A 26,492-nucleotide genomic window follows, 5' to 3' on the forward strand; every position below is an offset into this window, starting at 1 on the left:
AGAGGTTTGACTGTTCGCCCACATGAAATTGGCACTGGTTGTACACCAAGACTGATGACTAGGACTTTATACTGTATCTCTTTTTGAGAAGTGTGATACAAAACAAAGCAGTCCACCGTCACCACTGACTATCCTACTCGGTTGAATTATGACTTGTGGTTCCAACAGTACCATTAGGCAGAGAGATTGCTGGGGAGGGAAACAATGGGATCATCTAGATATTCCCATTCTCTTGAGCTGCTGCCCCAGCATCAACACTAATGGCTTGTTGCTGGCCTGTGCTAGCTGGCTCAGTGAATTTTCTCCCAATGCATCGCAATCAGCACTGTTGCAGAGGAGAAATCTTGGCTGAGTGGGCAGGCAGATGCATCCAGCACAGGCTACCCACTCCAGCTGGCATGCCCTGTCTTGCTTGGCTCATGTGACACACACGGCCATCATGTCTGCATTGCAGCATTTGTTGGAGGGAGCAGAGGTCAGGAGGAGTGGGAAGTCACTGATGGCAAGGTGCTGGAAAGCAGAGCTGTATGTGCCATGCAACCTGCCCTATGCTTTCCAGCTCATATGCTGCATTTGAGTGTGGATGAGGATGCTGTCTGGTTACCCAAAGTGAAAGCAGATTCAACTGCCAGTCTGAGCGGTTATTGTATGTGGGATGGAGAAGGGAAACAACTTATTTTCCTTCTTCTCAGGCAGCAAAGTGTATTGCAAGGGCTCTGATTTTTTATATATATATAGCTTCCCCACAACTGGATTGCCTTGTGCAATTGCTTGTCACACTGAACCAAACACCTGTGAGTGTTGAGGAAATGGATATCATACACTTCGGATGATTCTTCTACCTGGTGACTATTAAATTGTACAGGTTTCTGTCGTTTTTACTGGTTTTGAAGAATTAATCTTGCTAAAACGCAGCTCTCAATGTTATTTTATGGTGTGTTGATAGAATATATGTATAACACATGGATATTTTATGTGTTTTGTGCTTTTAAAAAAGTATTCCCTCGCTATATGAAATTCATGAGTTGTAAGAACAAAGCATTACAGAAATCAGCAATGGTGGCTTATAAAATGCTAGCAGCCTCATACTTGGCACTGCTTGGGAATTCTAAGAAACCAAAATAAAACATAGAAATCAGTGAAATTTTGGAAGGTTCTGTCCACATGGATTCAAAATGGCTTCCAATCGCAGGTAAACATAGACCAAAACCTGCTCTTGGGAACAGGTGCATGCAGTCAGAGAGCAGCATGGATCTGTTTGAATGCCTTCTTGGAAACAGTCCTGGACTTCCCTTTGGCTAAGTACAATCTGAACGGGGATAGATTTCACATATTAAGGCTTGTGTTTGTGTACAAAATAACAATGACAAGTGGGGTAAAAAAGCTTTATTTTTCTGTCTGTATACAAAATAAAAATATTGCTTCTTCAGGACAGTGGAGTTTGCTTGGGTTCTTGAAGCAATGAGGTTGGGTTAGTAAAAAATTGAGGCCTGGCAAACCATAAATAAAAACAAATATTTTATTTTAAATAGTGGTGATGGGGGAGTTCCTTTGAATATACGAGTAACCAGACTGGATCAATCCAAAGGTCATCTAGTCCATTATCCTGCTTTCCACAATGTCACCAGATGCATCAAGAAGCTTATACACAGGGTATGAGGCCAAGAACCCGGTTCTGTTGTTCTTTTCTCTTCCTTCAGCATATTCAAAGGTAGACATCATCCAAACCTGGAGATGGAAAGCTTGTACAGTCGTACCTTGGATCCTGAACGCCTTGTGAATCGGACATTTTGGCTCCCAGACGCTGCAAACCCGGGAGTGTGTGTTCCGGTTTGTGAACGCTCTTTGGAACCTGAACATCCGATGCGGCTTCCAATTGGCTGCAGGAGCCACACCTTGGTTTCTGAATGTTTTGCAAGTCGAATGGATTTCCAGAACGGATTCCGTTCGACTTCCAAGGCATGACTGTATATGGAATATACAAGTATATAGCCAGAACTGTATATAGAACCTCCAAGTTCAGAGACAGTCTCTCTCTAAATAACCTGAAGTTGTGGAGGCTAACAACAGGAAAGGGCTTTGGGTCTCAAACCCTGCTTTGCTTAAACACGTTTAAAAGGGTGTGCAAGCCAGTGGCCAGCACCACATGATGTGCTGTGTGAAGAAATTATTTCATTTTGAACCTACTGCTCCCTTTCAATTTCACTGGAAGATCCATATTTCTGATGTTACAGAAATGATAAAAATCTGTGGTAACATGCAAACATTTGCAACATGTAATTTCTTATGTACTCAATCTGTGTCGTTCGTGCCATACTCAGAATTAAGTCCCACTATGTTCAGTGTAAGAGCCGCAGGCTGCATAAGATAGCCCAAATGTTTCTTGTTTATGTTTTAGAATTTTGAAACTCTTCAGGCTCAAAACTAATTTTTTTTGTAGCCCACAAAACCTTATGCCTTAATAAATATTTTAGTCTGTTAAGATACCTCAAGACTAATTCTGTGGTACTGTATGTCATGTGCTCCTTTTGGGGAGAAGCTGCCTTATTTCGGTGATTGGACCAGCGGGCCCCACCACCTTAATCTGGCCTTGCCTCTGACGGCAGAGTCCTCCATGGTCAACAATTGTCATGGACTTCAGAGAAGGCTTCCAATGCATACTGCTGTTTGTAGTATCAAACTTCTTTTGGGTAACTCGTGTAAGAATGAAATGTATTGGATTGGCTCTGCAGAGAATAAGCTGAAGGTTACAAACATGGCAGTTTATAGATTTATCTTATTTTTTAAACTATAGATTCGAAAACCTACAACAACTTCAGCATCTGTGAGACTGTTCGGAGGGGACAGGAAGGGAACTGCTTGAACTCTTAGTAACACCATAAGGCTATGGAAGCTTAATTGATTAGAGTAGCGATAGGAACTAAAGATCTAGAGCCTTGTTAACAATTTTAGCTGTTGCAATTCCCTGTGTTGCCCCAAATGTAAGATGCTTATAGGTGTGACGTTACAGAAGACTTTTTAAGGCTTTTCCTTTTGTGATTTCCTTGCATTTTGGCAGAGAGGGAATGAACCAGGATGAATTTCCAATAATATTTTGTAAGCTTATTCTTAATTATTTGGGTCTCTGAGTGTGACACGAACAACTCCTGCAGAAACTCTAAGAGCTGTTTTCATGCTGAGTCCTTGTATGTTACATTAGTATTTAATGATTTTGCACAATGTAAACACATTGCTGTTCAAAGCTATTTTTATAATGAGGAACTTTTTAAAGCCAAAAAATAGAAAAGGAAAATTTATAGTGAACTCTTACAGCAGTTAGTTGCTTGGGATGTGGAAAGAGTAGACCCCATAAAAAAGAGTCGCAGTATATCTATGGACCAAACAAAACATTATGCTAATTACATGAATGCAATTAATGAGCACATGTTTAATATAGTAGCCTCTTTCTGCTTCTGGTGTGGTCTGACAAAAATAGCTTCTCCAAAAATGTTGTTTGCATTTCAGGGGATTTTTTTCAGGGACAGAAAAATCCCCCTCCTCTCCCGTAATGGTCCTAAAACTACTCCAGCATCACAAAGGCTGCTGTTTACTTAACCCAAAAAAAACACATTAACTGTACTTGCACAATTATAGTGTCATGTTTGGTTCAAAGCTATATGGCCTGGCAAATCGTATTTGGAGGCACAATGTTAGACTTAAATAGCTTTTTGTCACCCTCACTTTGCACAAAAATGTTATTTGTAACTCATTGTTAAAGAACATGATTTCAAAATTTGGCCAAGACTGGATAGGTAAATGATGCCAACCGTTTCCCACCAGCACAAACCTCTTCCAGAGATGAAGCAGAACTCTTGGCCATGCATGTATCTCTGTGCCCAGATCCTGTTCTATCTATACCATTCTCTTTCACCCTTTTTGACCCTCTCTCCTCCAGCACTAGCTATGGCTCTATTTCCTTTCCACTTTGCTATCAAAACTCCCAGTGAACTCTGTCATATGCAGCATCTGCTGCTACTTCACTGCTTCCCCTAAGATTCTGGTACCCTAAAGCAATTGCTTAGGTCGACTTTGTAACTAACTAGATCCAAACTATATATTTTAGAGTTGTGAACTGGGCTGTTGTAGTAGTAGTAGTAGTAGTAGTAGTAGGGATAATTTATTTCTACCCTGCCCATCTGGTTATTTTTATGGATCATATTTTAATTTGAGATGTTGAAAAAGACAACACAATGTACATAATAATAATTATTAGCACCTGTAGAGCACTTTTAAAATCATTCTGTGGTTTTTATAACAACCCTGTGAAGTGGATGAGTATTATCCCCATATTGTTGAGACTGAAAGAGAGCAGTTTGCCAGAGACCCGCCTAATGGGTTTCTACCTGGTGGTAGAAACAAGAACTGAACCACAAGCATTCAGATTTGCAGCTCTTTGTAGCTTGTTTAGGCATTACCTCTGAACACAGAATACCAGCATGAATAGGAAACCTAGAGCTGTGTATGCCATTCCTGCTTGCTCTTAGCTTCCCACGTTGAGTGAGAAGCTTTGAAGAGGGTCTCTATGTGTGTTTGACTATCTTCAAACCTTCCCACTCAGTGCCTCATACTTTGATTAGGATTCCCTCTTCAAGCATAATGCCTGACTAAGCATGTCTTAGGCTGCAGTCCTAAAACACTTCCCAAGTAAGTGCAAGCCCTCTTGAACTCATTGTGCCTTGCTTCTGATTAAACATGCACAACATTGTATAATTAACTCACTGTGTTACACCAGTTCACTTGGAATGTATTATTTTAGCACTATTACAGGAATAAAATTTGAGAGCTAGTAGGAACAGAGTGCTTATCTTCTGTTGTACTTCTACATTTAGAAGCAATCAATGGAAGATAGGCATACATAAGTTCAGACTTGAAAATGCTGCTTCAGATATTTGTATTGTGTGATACGTACATAAGTCTAATTGGAAAACATAATAGGCACATTTTGATCATTGCAAAACTAATATGGATGTACTCAGTAGCTGAATCTTCAGCTTTTTAATGGAATTGTCAGGTGATGCAATATTTGGATGTACTGTGAATTCAGTAGTTCTAATTCAACGTCAACTAGACTTTGAAAATCCCAAGCTAAAAATTGCTTGAGCTGAGATAGGTCTACAATTTTCAAGTGGTGCTAATGATGTTCTGTGTAAAGATCACAACATGTTGAAATTGAAATTCCAAAGACTTCCGTTGACAAACTTTCTTTTCCTTTCTATCTCTTTTCTTAGGTTACATATTTGGGTAAAGTTTCCACAACAGGGATGCAGTTTTTGTCAGGTTGCACGGAGAAACCAGTCATTGAGTTGTGGAAGAAGCACACGCTTGCCAGAGAGGACATCTTCTCAGCTAATGCCCTTCTGGAAATCCGCCCCTTCCAAGTTTGGCTTCATCATCTGGACCTCAAAGGAGAGGCCACTGTCCACATGGATACCTTTCAAGTTGCACGTATTGCTTACTGCACTGCCGACCACAATGTCAGCCCAAACATTTTTGCTTGGGTTTATCGGGAGATCAACGATGATTTGTCCTACCAAATGGACTGCCATGCCGTAGAGTGCGAGAGCAAGTTAGAGGCCAAGAAGTTGGCTCATGCCATGATGGAGGCCTTTAAGAAGACTTTCCATAGCATGAAGAGCGATGGACGGATCCACAGGAATAGCTCATCTGAAGAAATGTCTCAAGAATTGGAATCTGACGACGGCTGACTTGAACTCATTACTGGTTAAGCAAAAGCAGAAAATGGCCCTGGGAATAGAAGCATATAGATGAATAAGCAACAGTTCAATGTGGGAGTGATGGGGCGCCCAACATGTGACTGATCAGCTTTTCAAAATAAAGAAGCAATTCAGTAAATTCCCTAAAATATATGCATCTTTATAATAACTGCACCACATTGAAATCTGCTGCTGCTGTTTAAAAATGTGACAAAACATTTTTACTTGTGTTTCCATTTTACCTTCAATCACAGCTTCCAGCCCCATTTTGACCCTCACAGTTCAGGCTCGTCTCATAAAGATAATAAATTATTTCAGTTTGCGTGTTGAAACAAGTGAACAGTTCTAATGATAGAATCCTCTAGGATTTGTTGTTAGAGTCTTAATACAGTTGCAAATGGGATCCATTTCTAGAGAAGAAAATACAGTTTGGTGGCCTACTGCTAATCCTGTTGACCGCCTCCAGATAGAAGTAGCTACCTGCAGTCTTTTAGATTAACAGCCTGAAAATCTACATAAACTCACATTTCACAGTTTGAATATTCAAAGATGCTTATATTTACACACTATAATCATATGCTATATTTTATTTTATTTTACCTTTTTAATGTACCTGCAGCCACTCATTTTCCACTTTAGCCCTATAGTTTTTAAATACAAACTTGCAGGGATACCAGAACGCAGGTTGGGGAGCTGGGGGGACCTGATTGTGAACTGTTTTTGAATGCCTGGGATGACCGAACCACTGCTGAAGATTGTGAGAGATTGTAATTTGGTAATTAATGATAAACTTCGGTAATTAAGCAGTATATAAATAGCTTCAAAATAAAGATCCTGGTTAGTTAATAGTTATGCCTCGCATGCTTTCCCTCAGTTCTGGCATGGTATGAGACCCTTAGTTCCACAGCAGTCTTGCCACCAGCTATGTCCATATTGCCCCCACTTCCTTGGGTATCATTTCTTAGGTCCAGTTTGATCACAGGGTGTCTTACAGTGGAAAGGGATCAGGTTTGAAAGCAGATTATTTGTTGTGATTCAAAACCTCATACTAATATTTCCAGAACCCTTTTCTGGTCACAGATGAAAGGGTTCATAACTTGAGAAAGTTGTTTATTTGTTTCTTTTTTAAAAAAATAATGTTTAAAGGCCAAGTGCTGATTAATAGGTTGCAGATAACGCTGCTCCTTTATACATATAGTCTTGTTCATAAATCGTGGTAATGTTAGGGGCACGAGGGCACCTTACAGAAGCCTTAAAAGAAAGCTAATCAAAGCAGATAGCTCTAGCAGTCTGTTCCATTGTGTGTGAATATGTATACTTTGTATGTTTGTGTGAGTGTGTGTATGTATGTCTGCGTGTGCGATCAGTGTCACAGCATGTAGATTGATCATGGGAACATACTGAGGAGGACTTGCACCTCTTGAAAATAATATGCTTATTGCTTTCCAATGTATGTAAACTATTCTGCAATGTAAAGGCATTCATACTTTAATAAAAAAAGGTTTGAATCAAAGATAAATAATTTTAGGCTCTTTGATTTTATGTGTACATTCCTGTTTTATTTCAAATACCATGTCTCACTTTTAATATGCCATTTTACAACAGTAATTTAACTAATTCAAAGTTCTGCTGCAGCATATTAATGGAAGCTTAATATGACTAAAATAACCACCTTACCCTCTAATTAATTGCAATAGTTATTTTATCATTTTCCACTGAACATTAAATATCAAATTATTGCATTTTAAAATGAGCATATACTTTTATTTTGGTATGTGTGGACCCTCCTTCCCAGTCCCTAATTTGGCATTCAGAGCCAGAGCTGTAAAGTTCGTTGGAACTGGAGGTAGTGAGATGCTCTTTCTAATTTGCAGAGCTCTAAGAGAGGCTGTCCCTTGCTCCTTTCTCTCCACCTCATTTCTGTGGAAGAACAGCAGCCTATCTTTCCTACCACCATCCTTTTCAAACGGCCTGCTGCTGACTAGGAGGGCAAGGTATCTGAAGACGCATGCTCAAACACGGAGGTACTTTACATGTCACATTAAACCATAGTTCATTTTAAGCTATGGTTTAATGGCAATGTGGCCAACCAGTTCCCATTGTTTCCAGGAAGCTTTCTGAGAAACCAGCTGGTGCAAATTCACCCTTTGCCATAGTGCCCACATTTGTCTACATAATTGTCAGGGTGCCAATTGCTTTAGCTGCTTGTGAAGGTCTTTTTGCATGAATCACATTGCTAAAATGGATGTGTGTTTTCTTGGCCTAGAAAGAAGTTGGATTCATAATGGTTCTTTTTATTTAAAAAATCCACTTTGTTGAATAGTAACGATATATTTCTTGAAGAAAAATGCCTCTCATTTCTGACCAATACTGCTCCCCCCGCTTTAATTCTCTATGGATTGTGCTTCAGAACTTGAGTATATATTTTTAATGGCTTGCTAAAGCAGAACAAAGGTCTGGCTAGCTCAGCCTCTCAGCCCCCTTGACTCCGGCAGTGGAATCTAGCCACCCAGATTTCTCTGGAAAGGGGATAATGAAGATAACTGTCATTTCTTCTTGGTGTTCAATATTTCTTTTTCTTTCTTTTTTGGGGGGGAGGGAGGATGGAGTTTCTAGTGAATATAACTTTTGAATTATTTGTTTCCAAAATAAATTTCTCTAGCATGAGAGACCATTTGTACTTGTAGCACAGTTATACTTGGAGCCAACTGTGTCATTAGAAATGTGTCATTAGAAGCTAAAATGAGTTTAATGATCATAATTGTAAACGTAGGAGGATGGGTTATTTTTCACTAGGACCACAGGATCTAGGGGGATAACCTTTCCCTCTTAGCTATGATCTAGATCAGGCATGCCCAACTTTCAAGAGACTGAGATCTACTCCCATTATAGAAAAAACTGGCAGTGATCTACCAAAGTTGTAGAGCTTTTTTTGGGAAGTCAACATTCGGTGGGGGGGGGGGAAGGGCCCCACGATCTACCACAGACACCCCACGATCTACCAGTGGATCGCGATCTACCTGTTGGATGGCCCTGATCTAGATGAAAATCACCCCCATGCTCTAAGCCTTAAGGGGAGGGAGGGGGAAACTCTCTCACATTGCTGCCAATGGAAGCTGTCTTTCGAAAGTTTGCAGTACTGCAGGGGGCAGGGAGATTTCATCAGGATAGTGGCTGGGGAGGAAGGGGTTAAACCTTCCTCATATTCTACATTCCGGATGAAAACCAAGGCTTTCCTGTGCCTTTTAATTCTTTTTAAGCCTGACATTGTTTCTAATGATATATTTAGCATCCCATCCCATTTGATCGGTAGTCTGATTGGTAGCAATTTTCCAAATTGGGGCCTTTCCTAGTCCACTACCCAAAATGTCACACATTGAACTTGAGGCCTTTATATGTGCAAAGCCAGTGCCCTTAAGTAGCTGTCATGGTAAAACTCAGAAACACCCCTAAAACTAACTTCAGCAATTAAATGTGGATCAGCTTTTGACGAATTAAGACCTCATTATCTTTGTTCACTAGAAGGCACCATATATAATATGAAATGCAAAAGCAACTGATATTTCCGAAAGTTCACAGCAAACAACAAACTATGTCAGTCCTGTTTCCAGTTGGACTGCTTTTCATGCTTCGTCTCTAGCTCATTAGTATGGAGGGCAGGGGGGAACTCTGAAATTATCAACACAGAGAAAATTGTTTTCTTATTTTAACTCAGAATACATACTTGGTCTCACACCAAGGCCGCTTGAGCTGTAAGTCAACCTACTTCCTCACAAAGCTATATCCATAAACCATACAATTCCTTTTAATGAATTTGATTGTTAGTCTTGAGATCCAGTTTCTCACCCCATTCAAATAAGGTTAAGTGGCCACCTCTTGAATTCCTGTCAACTTAAGACTGCTGTGACAGTCCTCTGAATTCAAACAAGTCCTCATCTCACTATTCAGAGATGGTACCATTTAATATTGAAGGTGAACAAGAACGGAGAAAATAAACACCACTGACAGACTCATTCCTAGTATGAGATACATCTATTGCCATCTAAAGCAATGCATGCTCACAAGAAAAAACAAACAGTGACACAAATTAGATTGAAGTCACTTCATCAACAATCTGTCACTGCTGATAGAATGAAATGTTTCTGAAAAATCCACATGGTGTAAATTTACATGGAGTAAAGCTCTTGCAACAGGAACCAGGAACCAGGAAAGAAGAGGCAAGACACACAGTAGAACATGGGCCACATTTTATTTAAACAGCTAGGTTGATAATAAACAGTGTGGACAACCAAACTATATCAGATGCCAAATTGTGTCCCCAAGCAAGGGACACAAACAGGGCGGTGATCCCTTTACCTGGACCATTAGAGTGCATGGAGAGCTCGTTCTGACCCCAGCCAGGGCCCTACAACTCCAGGCAGGTGAGGCAGATTAGCCTCAAATATGTCCCATATCCAGGCGAAGGGCCGCACAGCTCCTAGCAGTTGGCCTCTGGGGACACCCATCAGAATCTGCCTCAGGGTGCACCTGTTTCCTACACCTTTCTGCCAAATGTGACTAACTCATCTGTTTAAAGATACTGCCCCATTGGGCCCTTAACGCCCTCTGATATTGAGTACAGGGTGAACAAGGGTGGGGTGGGCAGTCCCTGATAATCCAAGGAGACATGAGAGGGGCCTGCCTGGGGTTTAAATAGCTCTATGGCTCATACCAGCACCAGTGTTGCCCATGCTTGTGTATGCTGACCCCTGCCTCTCTCATGGCTACAAAAGATGCCCACTGGCCTTGTTGGGATTTGCCTGAGCCCTACCTGTCAATTAAATGAGTGTGTGTGTGAAAAAGAAAAAAACAATAAAATAATACTTGTTATAGGCATATTCATATGGAATCTGTTTGTTCCTCATTTGTTGGTCTATTGTATTTCTTATTAAAGATCTATACTGCTCTTCAACATCAGCTTCCAGAGCAGTTTGTAAATAAAAAGGTCAATATTACCTGCACTATTTTTTGTAAGAGTGCTGTGAGTGTCAGTGCGCAATAGGGGGAGAACCTAGTGAGTACCTGCAGAAACAAAGATCACGGAATAGAAAAATAACAAAAATATATAAGCAGCATTCCACCAAAAAAATAAAAATAAAAAACTGATTGAGGCCTTTTGAAAGTCTGGGAAGAATATAAAGGGCTGAAAACATTCGAATTGCCTCCAAGTTTTTAGGGTTTGTTTTGTGTTCTCATTCCTCAAATGGAGTACCATAAAGAAACCAGCAATCCAGTTTGCAGTAAATCTGCTTTCCGGGGCCCTGTGTACTTTTAAGGTGAAAATGGAGCTTACTTATTTGCAATTCAGTGGTGGGATAGTTCCAGGTGCAAGATGTCTGTATAGAGTTTCCACCTAAGTAAAAAGGAAGAAGAGGCCCCTCTGAGGCCACTGCAAATAACTGGATTAGGGCAGCAGCATGTAACTGTATAGCAATCTTGCAAGCAAATAAAATGAACTGCACTCAGTTTTATACTAGCTTCCTTTGTAAATATTTATCACTAAAAATCCCCAGAAGTTATCCCATGGAAGCTGCTTCACCATTTCCTTGCTATACTATCAAGTGGTTCCATAAAAGGGCAAGGCAGGGAATGTAAATGGTTCTGAGCTGAGATTTTAAGAGAGGAAGCTCTTTGATCAGCATGAAACAAGGCTGTGTTTTGACCACAGGTACTTCCAGTGCTGCACTTTCTGACATAAAAAGTGAGATTGCAATTAATAATGACTGTGTGCCTTTTCAAGGATCCTACAGATTTAATTCTAGTGGGCAAAATATTATCAAGCCATTGAAATACTGAAAGAATACCATTGTAGTTACTTGAGCACCACTTCTGTTTTTCTGCCTTCTGGATTATACATCTTTTCTGGGTCATTTACTTTCCTGTAAAAAAAACAAAACACCACCATAATGAATCACAAATTATACTTCACAGCAAGTACCTGAACCAAATCCTGTGCCAGTGAATAAATTGATTTCCCATAACATGGGGAACTAATTGTGCATTCCTAATATATTTCAGTCAACATATTTTTTAAAAGCAAACACATCTAGGCCTTTGGGTCATAGCTCTTAGCTTGATATTCAGCTGTTTATGCCAGACATCAGAGAGAGACCAACCTCCATTTATCACATTCTCCTGAGCTTTAGGATGACAATATGCTGGCATGGCCACCACATTTTTTCCTTAAGACGTTGTCCTTAGCATGGAAACAATTGGACTTTGAAGTTAAATATGCTCAGGTACTTTCTGGGTTGCAAAATGTGTGCAGATTTGTGATGGGTTGCCTCTCCTGGCTCACCTCTTAATGAGCTTGGCTTTCCCTAACTTTCTCAGAAAGCTCTTGGAAACCATCAAGTGGTGGCGGCGGCTGTTGATTTTTAACCAATAATTTTCCAAGGAAGTTTGGAATGTTGTCCTCACTGCCAACATTTCCCAATGGTCTGTACCTTTCCCAAGCAAACATGCCCCCCTGGGATCCTTTGAGATGAAGGATGGGACACAAATTCAATCAACCAATTGATCCATCTGAAGGTTTAACCCATAGCAAGGAAAGCAAAATATGGACACAGATGCTTTCTGCATTTCATCCTGAATGCCTGGATACTAGTGCCTGGATACTTGAGCATTCACTGCTGCTTTACAGTATGAGAATTGTAGTTTCCCCTTGTGCTTCACTGAACTGGGCCAGCAGACAATGCATATCAGCCATGAAGATGTCTATCATTACTAGCCAGACTTTTCTGGCTGTTTATTCTTGGAGGAATAAATATGTGTCAGGCACCAACTAGGAGAGCTGTGAGCCCACTATGAGTTGGAACTGAAACCAGTAGAGTTTGGACTTTGATTTGTCTTTGGAAGAGTAGAAGAGCACTAGTTTGCCATTATGAGTCGTCCACCTCACTCCAAACTTCAAATTATGTGAAAGGCAGATTTCAGGATAGATATGCCTAGCTTAATAATGGATTTGCAGGCAACAGTAAATGCCCCATGCGTGAGTCCCTAGCTGACTTCAACAACATCAGGTACCCATGCATAACCTTTAACGGAGCTGAAGTCCCTGTGGCCAACAACTGAGATAAGAGAGGAAGGATATGAGTTCTGTTCCCTTCTTCCTCCCAAACAGTTGGCCGGCCCAATTCCTAACTATTCTTAAGGGGTATGTGCCCACAACAACTCATTTCACACTATGATATGGTGCAAATGACCAAACACGTGAGGTCCCAGAGGGAAGATCTTTGCCCTCCTCCTGTCTTGCTGGTGCTGCACGGATGTAAGCTAAGCCATGGTTTGGGTTTTTTGTCATGTCCGAATCCAGGCTTGTGGTTTTTCTCACTCTAGACAAGCCAAAAGCTGTAGCCATAGTTTGTTCTATGGCTTACTGCCTGCAGTTTGTTTTGGGGAGACAAACCATGAGCTTGTGTTCAGTTGTAACGCTAAGCCAAACCGTGGCTTATCTCAGAAGGAGGACAGGACCAGAGGGGGAGCAAAAAAGTCTTCTCTCCAAGATTCTTCCTGTTACTTTGTTATGGTTTGGTTTTGCATTATGTGTGAACTGGGTCAATTTCTCAGTAGGGCAGAGCATGCATACAGCCATGCAAGCTGGGGGAAAGAGCAAGTTTTTACCTTAAAAGGAGAAGGAAAGTAGTTTGCCTGTTTAAACTACTTCCTTTTTCGATTTACAAAATAGCACATCCACTATATCAGATGCGTCCCAGTTCCTTCCCCCCTCCTTTCGAAGTTCCAACATTTCTTCTTTGATCAATCTAGGATATGGCCTTGTATTTGCATAAAGATCAAGACTGGGTCATAATTGTCTTTCATTTTCTGCATAAATTTAAGAAGCTTCTCAAGTGTCTGCCTGTTGTTTCATGTAGCAGATTTATGACTTCAGGACCCTGGGCATTCAGATAAGAGCATACCCCTAGAGCTGAGAAGCTGTGCAGATATAAAAATAATTTACAAACGAAATTTTCCACACTGCTGTAACTCATCTTGTTTTCATAAAGGTCAGTCTTTTTACTAAGTTAATTAGAAGAGATTTTTTCCCTTTGATGCGCTGGTTACAATTAATCACTTCTAATCAGTTTATTCTTTTCTCCCACCCCACTCTACCCTGCAAGAACCCAGCCCAAAAGGCTTTCTTTCCCACACTTCATTTGAGAAAGTTTGCTTTATAAAGTTGTCTAGGTAAGTAAACTACCAAAACACGCTCTTCAATTTTTGCAGTGAAAATGCTTAGCTAGATTCTTTGCATTTATAGTGGCTTCTGTGTGACTTTCTGAGATTAGAAAACTGCTAGAATATATTTTGAAACCAACAGTTGGGATGATTTATCCGTCACCATCCAGAGGAGGAGCAGCCAACATGGCACCTTGCAGATGCTCATGGAGTTCAAATCTCATAAGCCCCAACCAGCAAAGCCATTGGTCAGGGATGATGGGAGCTGTAGTCCAAACACATCAGGAGGGCACATAGTTGACTATCCTCAATTAGAGTAATTCAGGTTTCCTAGTAATGTAGTATAATGTATTGCTGCTGCCGCTTCGCCGTGAGTTTGTGGGGAGGGCTCTTCGCCCTGCAAGCCCATTCTCCACCTTGGGCCTGGGGGCGGGCCCCATACTCCACCTCAGCATATAAGGCTCCAAGGAGGCCTCGGGACATTGCTGCTGCCGCTTAGCCGTGAGTTTGTGGGGAGGGCTCTTCGCCCTGCAAGCCCATTCTCCACCTTGGGCCTGGGGGCGGGCCCCATACTCCACCTCAGCATATAAGGCTCCAAGGAGGCCTCGGGACATTGCTGCTGCCGCTTAGCCGTGAGTTTGTGGGGAGGGCTCTTCGCCCTGCAAGCCCACTCCACCAGGCCAGGGGGCGGGTCCCACACTCACCACCGCCACAACTTTAAGGACACTGGTGCTGCTGCAGCAAATGTTTAAAATGTTTCTATATATTTTAAAGTGTTTTAAAAGTGTTTTTACCTTTTACTTTGTTGTACCACCATAAACGGTGGTTTTTATCCATGTATTTTTATTTTGTTTTGTTTTATTTTGGGTTGGGGTGGGATGGTTGTTGAGTGGGGTGGGGATTGGTTTTGTTTTGGTGTTTGTTTTTTGTTTGCTTTTATATTTTGAAAATGGAGGCGAGTATGAGGCTTGGGATTCCTACTGTGGAGGGGTGAGGGAGGTATGGCGGTGGGGGCAGATGTCATAGGCGAAGGGGATCGAGATACGGATATGCTCGTATCCCTTCCAATCTGCGCCCCATCCTGAGGGACGAGGGTAGGGTGAGCAAGGATTACTCACCTCCGTCACTGGTGTTGTGCAATGCCAGGTCTATAGGCAACAAAACTGCCACCCTGCGAGATTTCTTCATCTCGCAGGGGGTCGACCTGGCTTGTGTGACGGAGACCTGGGTGCGCGAAGGGGATACTGTTACCTTACGAGAGATGGCGCCCCCGGGTTTCTCCGTCCTCCACCAGTCGCAGACTGTGGGCCGGGGGGGAGGGGTGGCATTATTAATCCGGGAAGATTGTTCTTTCAGGGCTCTACCATCGCCATCGATCCCCGGCATTGAATGTGTTGGCCTAGTGTGGGGCTCCGAGGTGAGCTTGGCTGTCTGGCTGGTGTACCGGCCACCTAGTGCACCAGCAGCCACTCTGTCAGGCCTGCTGGAGGCGGTGGCCAGCTGGGCCTTGGAGTTCCCTAACCTATTGGTATTGGGGGACTTCAACATCCATGCTGATGCCACTCTCTCCTCACAGGCTCTGGACCTGGTGTCTTCCATGGCGACACTAGGGCTCTCCCAGTTTGTTTCGGGCCCCACATATCAAGCAGGCCACACGCTGGATTTGATCTTTGGCGTCGGTATAGATGTGATCATGTTTCCTTCGATGAAGGTGCCATGGTCTGATCACTACGCTCTGAAAGCCAGGATTGACGTTCCACCCCCACCCTGCTTAGGTGGCGAGCCAATTTGGGCTCGCCCGCAGAGGCTGATGGACCCTGATAGATTCCGTCAAGCCTTGTGGGACCTTTCTCCCCCTGGCGACTCATTGACTGAGCTTGTTGGGGCTGGAATACCCAGCTCCTGGCAGCCATCAATGAGATCACACCTAAGCACCCTCTGTGACTCCGCAGAAACCGGGCTCCCTGGTTTACTGAGGAGCTCCGGAAAATGAAGCGGGACCTCAGACGGCTAGAGCGAGTATGGCGAGGTGCCCATGACAGAGCTTCAAGAACATCTTATAGGGTTTTTATGAAAACCTACAAGATGGCAGTGAAGGCCGCTAAGAAGTCCTACTTCTCGGCCTCCATTGCACCCGCTAGCTCTCGCCCGGCGCAATTATTTAGTATAATTCAGTCTTTAACGTCCCTCGAAGGACAGCCAAATTTAAATAACAATTTGACACACAGCTGTGAGGCATTTGCGAGCTTTTTTGCGGAGAAGGTCCTGTTGCTCCGCCATGACCTCCCTGCCAATTTGGATACAGTAAAGGAACTGGAGGCCCCTCGACTGTCCTCGGGTCCAATATTGGACCACTTTGACCGGATATCCCCAGCTGATGTGGACAGACTCCTCTGAGCTGGAAAGCCCACCACTTGTCCTCTCGACCCGTGCCCGTCTTGGCTGATTAGAGCCAGACGAGGTGCAGGCCCCCCTGGGGGATATTATCAATTTGTCCCTTGGCACCGGGACATTCCCAGGGGAACTGAAGGAGGCAGTGGTGCGCCCGCTTTTAAAGAAAACATCATTAGATCCCTTAGATCTATCCAATTACCGCCCGGTTTCGAATCTTCCATTCCTGGGTAAGGTGATTGAGAGAGCGGTTGCTGAACAGCTTGGTAGGTTTCTGGATGAAACATCGGCTCTGGATCCATTCCAGTCCGGCTTCCGCGCTGGTCATGGGACCGAGACGGCTCTGGTCGCCCTAACAGATGATCTCCGCAGGCAGCTGGATCGAGGCGGGTCGGGGCTGCTGATTCTTCTAGACCTGTCAGCAGCCTTCGACATGGTCGATCACGAACTCCTGGACCACCGCCTTGCTGACGTGGGGATCCAGGGCACAGTCCTTCAATGGCTGCTCTCGTTTCTCTCTGGTCGGGGACAGAGGGTGGCGCTTGGGGGGGAATTGTCATCCCGCCACTCCTTGGTGTGTGGAGTGCCCCAGGGTGCGATACTCTCCCCGATGCTTTTTAACATCTTTATGTGCCCCCTCGCCCAGCTTGTCCGGAGTTTTGGGCTGGGCTGCCATCATTATGCTGATGACACCCAACTCTATCTGTTGATGGATGGCCATCCTGACTCGGCCCCAGACACACTGATCAGATGCTTGGAAGCTGTGGCTGGATGGTTACGTGGGAGCCGGTTGAAGTTAAATCCTTCGAAGACAGAGGTCCTCTGGCTGGGACGGGACGATATGGGATTGAGGGGGCAACTCCCATCTCTTGCGGGGGTGCAATTAGTGCCAGCACCGTCCGTTAAGAGTTTGGGTGTAATCTTCGATACCTCCCTCTCCATGGAGGCGCAGATTGCAGCTATAACAAAGGCGGCATTTTTTCATCTCCGCCAAGCTAAGCAGTTGGCTCCTTACCTCTCTTGCCCTGACCTAGCCACTGTGATCCACACGATGGTCACCTCCAGACTGGATTATTGTAACTCGCTCTACGTGGGGCTGCCCTTGAGACTGACCCAGAAACTCCAGCGGGTGCAGAATGCCGCAGCGAGACTCCTTACGGGGTCTTCGCTGCGAGATCACATTCATCCGGTGGAGTACAGGATCAGGTTTAAGGTGTTGGTTTTAACCTTCAAAGCCCTATACGGCCTAGGACCCTCGTACCTACGGGACTGCCTCTCCTGGTATGCCCCACAGAGGAACTTACGGTCTTCAAATAAAAACATCTTGAAGGTCCCAGGCCACAGAGAGGTTAGGCTGGCCTCAACTAGAGCCAGGGCTTTTTCGGCTGCGGCTCCAACCTGGTGGAACGCTCTGTCACAAGAGACAAGGGCCCTGCAGGACTTGACATCTTTCCGCAGGGCCTGCAAGACAGAGCTGTTCCACCAGGCCTTTGGTCAGGGCGCAGCCTGACTCCCTCCTTTGGCAATCTTTACAAAACTTTAGTTTATGGTTGCCATCAATTTTGATTTTAATTAATTTTTATAATGTTTTTATAACGTTGCACTATTTTAGTGTTGTTAGCCGCCCTGAGCCTGGCTTCGGCTGGGGAGGGCGGGATATAAATAAAATTTATTATTATTATTATTATTATTATTATTATTATTATTATTATTAGACCTGGAATAAATTGTTGCATTGCCTCTTTCAACAGCAGTGCTCCTGTTCAGGGACTACCTTTCCCCAAAATACTCCATCCCACCTCCCCATCCAGTTTTCTGATTTTATTGTGTGAGTGAAACTCATTATCCCTTGGCTTGTGAGCATGCTCAGTTCTCTTTGGGCTGTGTTATTTAAGGAGTTGCTCAATTAGGTTTTTTCTTTTGTACTTCTGCAAACATTTTGGATTCTTCTGCCCATGCCGACAACTCACTCCTGTTTCTCAGGGGTTCTGTTTTTAGCTCTCATCATCAACACATGAGTCTGCTCTTAGAGGGAGGAGGGAGTGATAGCCAGAGACAGTCCATGACCGTTAACAAGAATTTATTGTCTTAAATTTCCTCCATCTTTCTTTCATCCGCTTGGCCATGAGTCCTGGAAGACCTTTCAGGCCTTTTTCACCTGGCCTAGGAAGGCAGGGCCCTGACGGACTCCAGCTACAAAAGCTGAGGCTGCTGAACAGAATCTAGGACTGGAGTATGGTTTAGGGGGGTTGGTTTGGGCAGCAGAGAGGGCAGGGTTGTTGCTGTTATTTTTGTATCTTATGATTGACGTGGAAATTGTTCAGTTTGGTTGTGTACTTTTGGATGGCTTGTTTATTGTTTATAACTACCTTTGCTATGTTTGTAGTTATGTATTTTCATTTATATGTTGTAAGCCACTTTGGAAAGGCAGCGTACAAATAAAATGATAGATTGATAGATTGATCATGGAATCCAAGGCATCATACTTGTCAACCATCCAGGTATCGGCCAGACCCAGACCTGCTTAGCTGCAGCAACATGGTGTTGTGCGTCGAGGTCCCCAGGACCACCCCAATAACTCACACATCGCACAGAATTTTTGTTTAAGGGTTTTGACATAATTTTGGCCACAACTTTATTAAAATACAAAAATGTGAGTGGTTGCTTAGGCATTGGTTGCGACTATTTGCCCCCACAATGCGAAAGTCAGAAAAGGGGAATACACTTGGGGGTAGTGACGGAGCAGGGAACCTGCCCTCAGCCCTCCCCAAATGCGACCAGGAGCTCGTTGCTATGGCCTGAGCCCCCTTGACAGAGTGGACAAGCAATAGTTAGCCCCTGATTCCTATAATGGAATCCCTTGCAGCAGCAGCAGCAGCAGCAGCATTAGAGGGGCAGGCACAGCCAATCCATGCCCCTCAACCAACCAAACCATAAACCAATGCCTAACCGCAACCTTACAAGTTGTGACGATTTGCTACGCAGTAGGCAAAAACCAAATGGCACCAGCCAATCAGCCAGAGGGACAAAATTCCTACCAGGCCCCAACCCCATGACAGGCATAGCAAGGTCAAAGCGAACAACCCTAATTCTAGGGATGGGGGGACGGGGAATCCGATGCACGGGCAAAAAGAGGAAGCCCTAGCCTCGTGCAAGGAGTTTTAGCATTTCTGGCTGTCAATCAACAAATGGCAACATTAACTTCTTCCCAACAACAAGGGAAGCCCCAATCGTATCAGTGGCCAACGATCAATTAGCCTGCCCCCAACTTTGGAGTGTCCTGGCGGCCCCCACCGCAACACATGCTCTCCATGAAGGAGAACACGCTGTCTCATATGCCTTCAGACCATTTTCTTGGACAATACCCTAAGAAGAAACCCCAGGCCTAGCACAGGACAAGGTTTGCTGAAGCTTTCTTTGAACAGGCTTTGTCTTATGTTTGCATAATGTCATCATGACTGCATTCATCTAATTTGCTGGGGAGCAAAAACTAAGGCTGGTTTGTCTCAGTGTCAGGTAGAAAACTGGATGTGGGCACAGCAAAGCCAGCCAAGTATCCTCTGCATCTGTCTCACTACTGACAATGGGCTCAACGTGATCCTTTGCTGTGCTAACCCAGAGTGGCCAATGTGAGTGGTCAATGTGAGTGGTGGACCTTCAGACGTAGTGGTGGCTTCCCTTCTCCATTAAGTCCCCTTGCTAGCCCCCAGTGACTTGGATTTCATGTACATGTGAGAGGGCTCTCTCAGCAGGGAAACCCCACTTGCTGAATGCCGTTCTCAAAGAGCTTTGCATGGCGCCCACAAAACTAACCTTTAGGCATGAGGCAAAAACATTTTTGTTGAGCCAGGCATTTAAACAGATTTTAATCTGAGAAAATCTCTGTCTTGTTTTAAGGTTTTATCTGCTGTCTTTCAACAATGTTCTTGTGTTTTATTGTATTGATCCCCCCATCCCTAAATTTTAAACTGCCGTGAATTCTGTTAAGATGAGAGTGACTAACCTCTGTGGCCCTCTAGATGTTGTTGGAATCCAACATCAGCCCCAGCCAGCATGGTCAATAAATAGTCAGGGATGATGGGAGCTGTAATTCAACTACATACGGAGGGCTACAGGTCAGCCATCCCTGAGCTAAACCTTTTCACAGTGAAACAGCCTTCTCGCAGACAACACACTGAGCTCACCACAGAGTTCTGGTCTCAAACTGAACCCTCCCGCCTTCTCTTCCTTGTTTTCTTTCCGCAGAATGATGCATCACATAGATGGTATGGTTTCCTGTTGACCAGCTGCTCTGCATTTGTTGACTTGCCTGCAGGAGACCCGTGGAATAAGGGGCGCAATGGAAACAAAACACAAACACACACAAGCTCCCTTTTATCTTTTCATTTCCTCCTTTTAAACGTTTTCTTTATTTTCATCTTTCTCAGATAGTCTCACCAACATCGCAGCATTATACTGGACAGAAGAAATCAACGGCAGATGAAATCATAGCTACCTAACTAAGTGGTATGTAGAGAGGCATGTGCACAACAATACAGTGAACATTATTTCTGTATCCTTTCTATTGCAGGGGTCCAAGTCACTCTATCTGGCCTGCAGGACTTTCCCCACCACCACACAATTTCCCCATATGCCATGCCCTTAACTGGGCCTGCTTTGCGCCCTCCTTGAGTGCTTTTGCTTGGCAATCCATTAGATTCGATATCTTTGAATCAGCTGGGTTTGTTCCTGCCTGACATTCTTCTTATGAATTCATGGTAGGCCTGTTGTCCTCATTGAGGAGACTACAGTATATTTGATTGTGAGCCACATGCTCCATTCATGGATTTCAGAGAGTGTTCTTTATAATAATAATTGAAATTGATATTGAAATACTTTATTGTCACTTGTACAACTTGTATACAGTGAGATTACAGGAGCACACCCCACTCAGCTCTCTTAGTCTTAATTCCCCTCGTTTACTGATGTACACCCACCAAACCCGAAAGTCAGTTACCCTGTTGTTATCTTTTCATTCAGCAGCCTAACAGCCCATGGATAGAAGCTGTTCTTTACCCTGTTGGTGCAACTAATCATGCTTATATATCTTCTGCCTGAGGACAGGAGATAAAGAAAGTGCCGGCCAGGGTGTGAACCATCCCTGAGAATTCTCCTCACTCTCCTGAGGCAACGTTCTTCCGCTATTTCATCCAGCAGATTCATGGGACAGCCCATAATATATTGTGCTGTGTTCACCACCCTCTGTAGGCACTTCCTATCAGTTGATGTCAAACCAGTGTACCACACCGTTACACCGAAAGTGTATCACACTTTCTATTGTTGACCGATAGAAGGAGATCATCAAATGTTGATTGACATCGTTCTTCCGCAATACTCTGAGAAGATGGAGTCTCTGTTGGGCTTTCTTAACTTATATTTCTGAGTTCCCTGAAGCATCTGAGTTGTATCCCAATCAGAGATAGGCAAATTTGTTGATTTCAGTTTCCCTCAGTTTCTTCTTCTTCCAATCTTGTTTAATTCTCTACATTTCCACATCAGTTTGTGGGCAGTTTTACTAATAATGTTATTTGTTCATCTGCATGTGTCTTTGTTTTCAGAGTTAACCAATTGTGTAGCTCACTTGACAATGCAATATTCCCAAAGCATCTATAATGTCATTTTCTGATACAGTTTTCTGGCATTATAACTATTTATAATCCTTTTTCCTATCTCACCCCTACTCCTAGTTCTCATTTTCCCATTCTGGGATATTCTGATATCTTAATGCTGACTTATCCAAACGAAGATGAGCAGGTTTAAGATGAGCAACTTTGTGTGCTGACTTTGCTTTGACAGAACAGTATGTTACTGAAGTATGCTAGCAAGTTTTGTGTTGCTCAGATATCTTATATTGGATTATTCAGTAATTTTGAATCACATGAACCCCATTGCTTTAACATGTTTACTGAAAGAAATACTATAAATCCACTGACTACACCTATAAATTGGACTGAAGGACACTCTCTGAATATAATTGCATGCCACATTCCCTAATAATCTTCCCATATTCTCCAGATACCAGATCTATCAATATTTGTATGTATTTCAACATTTGTCCTTTTGGGCATTTCCCCCTTAATATTACATCTTTTAAACATTAATTTAGCACTGGATGGAAAAGGGGTGGGGGGTTTGTTTGATGGTTCTACTCTGCTTGCTATTATTAAGTGTCTCCTAAGTCCTATTCTGTTTATGATCACACCCCTAGGATTTTCTTTGAACACATTGCCTCTGGTGACAGACATTATCATACCCCTCTGTGATACAGAAATAACTGAAGAATTGTAAACTCCCCGAGCAATTTGCATAGATGTAAAGAGGCATCTATTGATCAGCTCAGGGGCAGGTCTACGTGACCCTTCCCCATCATTTATTTATTTTTCTTTACATTAGAAAATTGATATACCACTTGATTGACAACAGCTAAGCACTTTACATTCAAATTTAGATTCCTGAAGCCCACTCCAAAGTAACTTGGAGCACAGTACAATCTAGTATGGCCATTCCTGTTCTGTGAAACAGCAGTCTTGTTGAGTTACGGCAGGCATCCACTATCTACATTTCCAGACACAACTGAAGACATTTTTGTTCTGACAAGCTATCACAACAAGATGAATAGGTCTCTGCCTTCTTCTTCTTCTTCTTCTTCTTCTTCTTCTTCTTCTTCTTCTTCTTCTTCTTCTTCTTCAGATTTCCACACACACATCCCATAGGCAATGTACAAAACGCAGTAAAAACAGCTAAACACAACACAAAAAAGAGAAGCCAAAAAATAAAAAAAAATACAAAGTACACCCAACAAGATGAATAGGTCTCTGCCTTGGATGTACTTTGTATTATTGCGTGTCGAGGTCCCCAAGCCACCCCCCAAATAACTCACAACACACACTTAATTTTTGTTTAAGGTTTTTGGCATAATTTTGGCCACAACTTTATTTAAATACAAAACCGTGAGTGGTTGTTTAGGCATTGGTTAAGACTATCTGTCCCCCCGCCTGGGGACAGAACTGACTTCCGGGCACCACCGAAAGACAGTGCGGGGGAAAGCAAGTCGGGGAGAAATGGAGCTGAGTCACAGACCCTCAATTCTCATCCGCATGCTCCCTGAAGGCTTGCCGGCCCTAGTCCCATTCCAGGGATTGGACGAAAAGATGGCAAGCCCCAGGATTCCTTTAACGGAATTCCCTTTCCGCAGCAACCATGGAGGGGCAGGCCCAGCCTATCCTAACCCCTCCTCCACCAATTTATAACCAATGCCTAACCGCCAATCGAGCCCTTTACGCTCGCCGCCAACCACTCACAATCCCAACCCAACCTTCAACCTTGCAGTTACCGCATCCAACCAAACATCATTCCCCAGTACAGAGAGATGTACTCCATCATTGCGGTAAAGGGCCAGAGCCTTGAAGGTAATATCCGGGCAGGAAATAACCAATCCACCCAAATCCGCCACCTTCTTACACACTGTGGAATTAATGCGCTTCCTGGCCCTTTCAGCAGCCTCAGGTCGAGAAATGCCGTGCCAATTGCGCCTTTGCAGCAATGTGACCAAAATATTTTAACTGTGGGTATTAAGGTCACCAATTCCTCCAAGTCTCTCTGAATCGTGGAGCGCAAAGTAAAGCAATCATAAGTTGCCACATCGTTCTCCCCCAGCTGAACCACAATTGCCCTGGGGGGGCCATCCGAAAGCACCCTCTGCTTAATTAGCGGGATGAATTCGCTCCACTGCATTCTGCGCCTGGACATCCACAACACCTGCACATGCTGCGGGAGGCCAAGACCCAGTCCCCTTCCAGACTGCCTAGCTCTGATGCCAGCCCAGTAAACGATGCTGTGCCCCACAATCCAGATGCGGACTGGAGCTAGAAACATGGGCAGGAAGGCCGAGATGGCGCCCCCAGTCCAGACTCGTCAGGGTGCTTGCCAGCTCAGTGCATGATGCTGTGGCCGACAATCCAAATGCGCACAGCTGCTCCTATGAAAAAAGGAATAACAGACAGGCATCAGCACAGGCATCATTGGCGATGCTTCCTGACATAACCTTTGTCAGCGTCAGACTTCCAATGACCCGTATTCACAATCCTGTCTACTAACAGGCCCCAGTGTGCAGCCTTTGCAGCAGCACCTATTTGGAAGGAATGAGGCGTGTTCAGCGGTAGGCAAGCCGCAGGCTGCAATAACTGGCACACGACGTGAGCAATTAGATGCCTGTTGAACCGGAACCCATTTCTATGCACTAGGATCGAGCCAGCCCCCAGGGGAACGAAAAGCCAAATATTTCCGGTATCCAATAACAGGACAAGGGCCCACCTCACCTGTGACTGGAAGCCTGATGGTGGCAACCCTGCTCACTAGGTCTGACTTAGAGCTCCAGACACTTATGACAAGCTCCAAAGCAGATAAGGAAAAGTCCTGAGGCAATAAGCCTCCAAACTCTCAGCCCCGTGCTGGCTCCAACACAATTTCCCCAACCCTCAGTACACCAAAATTACAATGGAATACTGAAATAAGTCTCGTCTTGATCTTGAACCAGCCGACAAGTCTTAACTTGTTGCGGATACTGCATAGGTCAAAGATTGACTGGCTTCCTGCCTGCTGTCCTGTGAAGGTTGGAGCCTATTCCAACCTTCTGAGACCCTGCGCACGACACACTTTTAGAAGGGTCTCTGAAAAATTAAAGCTTTACTCTAGCAGACATTGCAGCGGACTGAATTCTGATAGTTTTAACACTGCATCTGATCTGCAGCAGGTGGGCGAATTACTGCAGGTCCTGCTCAGAGGATGGGGGCAGGTTCCTCTGAATGGCCGAGGACTGCCCGCTAAATTTTAAGAAATCAATCCAGGCCTTCTCATAAGTCCTGAAAGCGAATGGGGAAATGTAAGCTACTACTCCTCATAATTATTCATTGTTGCCAAGTGCCACAGGAGCTCCAGAAAAATCCGGCTATAGCTGGGCGTCCAGAGCCCAGGATCTGAAGCTCTCTAACTGAAAAAACGGGATAGAGCGACAGCAAAAACATTAGATGATCCAGAAATAAAGCGAGCAGAAACGCAATATTAAACCTGAAGCAGTGCGAAGACTCTGCCAGAGCATGAGGACCGTTTTGCCAGGACTCTCACACTGCCTGGTTATCAGACCAAGACAGACCCGACGGTCCCTAAACTCCTCAGTCCAGATGTGCGCTGACACTACAATGGGGAAAACTCGAGAAAAGTTAGGTTACATGTGATTGCCTTGCCCTGCCAGGCTCAAGGCCCACTGTACATGATGATGAAGGGACCCCGGGCCATGAGACCACCTGGCCAAGCAGGAATGGAAGGGGCAGCCTGGAGCAACCACCCTGCATGCAAAATTTAACTGACCTAGGAATGATAGGATCTGACAAAGCAACACTTGCTTCAGAGGAAGTATTACAAGAATAACATCCTTCAAGGCAAACAGCTTTTCCACAGGCAAGCAGATGTTTGGGCAACGGTATCCAGCTAGCCCCCAAATACGTTAAAAGGGGCAGTAGGACCCACTGTCCTCCACTGCCAACAGAACACCCAGCTCCTCAGGGAATAAAGGGGCATCTAGTAAGCTAAGCAGAGGCTGGTGTCACATGAACCAGCCAGTAAAATAATCCACATAACGATACCCCCAGTTAAACGAGTCTTGACTTGCAATGTTCAATCCAGAAAGGCGCTAAAGGACTCAAGTGCTGCACAGCCTATTGAGCAACCCACTGGCATCGCCTTATCAATATATAAGGACCATCCAATTAAAGCCTAACTACTTGGGATGATGGCAGCCCTGCGTCTAACATTCCCATCATAGTGAATTACCACTTATAGAATAGTGGGGTTGGAAGGGACTCTGAGGATCATCTAGTCCACTCTCCCACAATATAATAATAATAATAATAATCATCATCATCATCATCTATTTGTACCCCGCCCATCTGGCTGGGCTTCCCCAGCCACTCTGGGCAGCTTCCAACAAAATATTAAAATACAGTAATGCATCAAACATTAAAAGCTTCCCTAAACAGAGATGCCTTAGATGTCTTCTAAAAGTCTGGTACTCTTATGTCTTGCAAACCACCCAGA

At 44.0% G+C, this 26,492-nt stretch overlaps 1 protein-coding gene and 1 long non-coding RNA gene across 2 annotated transcripts in view; one reads left to right on the plus strand and one right to left on the minus strand.

Moving 5' to 3' along the window:
- The window catches only part of PID1 (phosphotyrosine interaction domain containing 1), an 87,873-nt gene extending 80,607 nt beyond the window's left edge, over positions 1–7,266 (plus strand). Inside the window, exon 3 of the mRNA XM_083613973.1 lies at positions 5,268–7,266. Coding sequence (XP_083470099.1) covers positions 5,268–5,744 — 477 coding nt within the window. The 3' untranslated portion in view covers positions 5,745–7,266. The remainder of the gene's footprint in view (positions 1–5,267) is intronic.
- A 16,027-nt stretch (positions 7,267–23,293) lies between these two features.
- LOC310763630 lies at positions 23,294–26,139 on the minus strand. The gene is made up of 2 exons (XR_014548734.1): positions 25,467–26,139; positions 23,294–24,378 (listed from the first exon to the last, which is right to left on the minus strand). It is a non-coding gene; the product is annotated as an uncharacterized lncRNA (long non-coding RNA).
- Positions 26,140–26,492: the final 353 nt, after the last annotated feature.

This window comes from Podarcis filfolensis (genome assembly GCF_964270895.1).
Source record: "Podarcis filfolensis genome assembly, chromosome: 5".
NCBI classification, from domain to species: domain Eukaryota; kingdom Metazoa; phylum Chordata; class Lepidosauria; order Squamata; family Lacertidae; genus Podarcis; species Podarcis filfolensis.